Source organism: Penaeus chinensis, chromosome 13 (genome assembly GCF_019202785.1).
Source record: "Penaeus chinensis breed Huanghai No. 1 chromosome 13, ASM1920278v2, whole genome shotgun sequence".
Classification (NCBI taxonomy): domain Eukaryota; kingdom Metazoa; phylum Arthropoda; class Malacostraca; order Decapoda; family Penaeidae; genus Penaeus; species Penaeus chinensis.
In genome coordinates, this window is record NC_061831.1 from 11,527,266 (window position 1) to 11,529,765 (window position 2,500).

At 40.0% G+C, this 2,500-nt stretch overlaps 1 protein-coding gene across 3 annotated transcripts in view; it reads left to right on the forward strand.

The window, feature by feature from the left end:
* LOC125031507 (adhesion G-protein coupled receptor D1-like) overlaps positions 1–2,500 on the forward strand; it is a 24,655-nt gene that overhangs the window by 18,856 nt on the left and 3,299 nt on the right. For all 3 annotated transcript variants that reach the window (XM_047622372.1, XM_047622370.1, XM_047622371.1), the window contains exons 5-8: positions 31–159; positions 486–724; positions 1,730–1,953; positions 2,169–2,290. In XM_047622372.1, the coding sequence (XP_047478328.1) occupies positions 31–159; positions 486–724; positions 1,730–1,953; positions 2,169–2,290 (714 nt within the window). The remainder of the gene's footprint in view (positions 1–30; positions 160–485; positions 725–1,729; positions 1,954–2,168; positions 2,291–2,500) is intronic.

Consider the following 2,500-nt stretch of genomic DNA (forward strand, 5'->3'; position numbering starts at 1 on the left):
TCGCGTGACTGACCTCTGACCGCACTACAGGCCCGTGTGAAGAAATATCGTGTCCGGAGTACGGCGTGTGCAAAGATAACTCCACCGAACTCGATCCCATTGCATTCTGCATTTGCACCATGGGATACCAGATGAACTCCGACAAGACCTCCTGCATCCGTGAGTCCTTCATATCAATAAGATGAAATAATCTAGAATCTATTTCTGTTATAAATTCCGAATCAATTCAATTCAAGAGCGAGCTGGAAGTCTCTTTAAAAACTCGGTTTAGCAAGAACCCGTGGCTCATAACTTCTTCGTTTTGTTTATAGTATATATACAGGATGGAACCACTTCCAAATGAATTATGTTTATTCCCTCGACTCATAACAGTAATCACCCACCATTGCCTAGAGAACTTCAGATTCCCCATCGTAAAATGTCTAAACTGATTTAATTCAATACATCCAAATAGGCCTACTTGACATGCTTCCTCACTTGACCAGGTCCTCCTCCCACGACCCCCACGCCGAGGCCCATCCCCACCCTACCGGCGGAGCAGAAGGTGGTCGCAACGGTCATCTCGAAGTCCGCCTCGACCATCATCATCATCTTCCTCACGATCACGCTCATACTCTTCTTCTTGCTGAGGATCTTCACGCCTGACAGGGTTATACAGATGAACATGGAGATCGCCCTCCTGCTAGCCCACGCCGTACTCATGTTCCCCTTCATGGAGAACGAGGTGAGGCAGAACACAGGGTGCCTTCGTTTGACATGCGGGAAAAAGCCGAGTGAAAGGTGTTGATGCGAACTGAATGAGATTTGATGGTGGACGTGATAAAGGAAGACGGATTGCCTCGGGCAAGATGAATGTTCAGCGTGTCGTTGATGGAAGATTAAGTGGCAAGATAAAAAGGAACAGACCGTTGCTGTGTGCCTGTGTGGGTGGGGGGATGGGGGGAGTGGTATCTGTATATATATACATATACATATATATATAAATATACATATACATGCATCCATCTATTTATCCATCCATCCATCCATCCATCCATCCATCCATCCATCCATCCACCCATCTATCCATTCATCCATCCATCCATCCATCCATCCATCCATCCATCCATCCATCCATCCATCCATCCATCCATCCATCCATCCATCCATCCATCCATACGTACATACATACACACATATACATAAAAAACAATAAAGGAAAAAATATATGTACATATACATACATTTTATATATATATACACACACACACACACACACACACACACACACACACACATATATATATATATATATATATATATAAATATATATATATATATATATATATATATATATATATATATATATATATATATATATATATATATATATGTATATACATAATTACACGCATGTGTGTGTGTGTAATTATGTGTATATATATATATATATATATATACATATATATATATTCATGTATATATATATATATATATATATATATATATATATATATATACACACACACATATACATATTATATGTATTTGCGAATATATATTCATATGCATGTATACATATTTATATGTATGTAAATATATACATGTGCATATATATATATATATATATATATATATATATATATATATGTATGTATGTATGTATGTATGTATGTATATGACCACAACCTTACATTTTCCACAAGGACCACACCATCACACGCATTTCTAGCGCTCGTTTCTCCTCTAGACGTTGTGTCGAGTGATCTCCATCCTCATCCACTACTTCTTCACCGCCTGCTTCATCTTCATGATGCTGGAGGCGCTGCACATGTACTCCCTCGTGGCCTACGTGGTCAAGAAGGACGGCATGTTCACCCGCCTGCAGAACACTCTCATCGGCTGGGGCTTGGCGGCGTTCATCATCATGTTTTGCATGTGCTTCGAGTACGACAACTACGGAGGAGAGTATCAGTAAGTGTTTTTTTTTTTTTCTTTTTTTTTTTTGTGGTTGCTTTATTGTTGTTGTTTTTCTTGCATCACCAATCCCTATCCGTTACTATTATTATCGCTTATATTTCTACTGCTACCATTGTATTTTTTGGTCCTCATCGCCATCTCCCTTTTTATTAGTATCTGCTTATCTCTCTAACTGCCTTACCCACACCAAAACACTTTCCCCCCTACAGTTGCTGGCTCCGGATGGACACGCCCCTTCTCTACGGCCAGTTCATCCCGGTCGTAGGGCTTGTCATCATGACCTTCACCCTGATCGAAGCTGCAGGGGCCGCTGAGTACAAGCCCTTGAAAGGTACGCGAGTGGGCTTTGGTGCACTTTAATCACTTACCAAAGGAATAGAAGAGGGAAGACCTCTGGTCTTTGCATATCTTTGTAGGAGGAAAGAGCTTAGAATGAATAAACTCGAAGACTAATGAGTCTAGTCAGATATTGATTATGAGGACTTACATAGTATTGTAATTTTGTGCATCATTATAAATCTTACACACACACACACATACG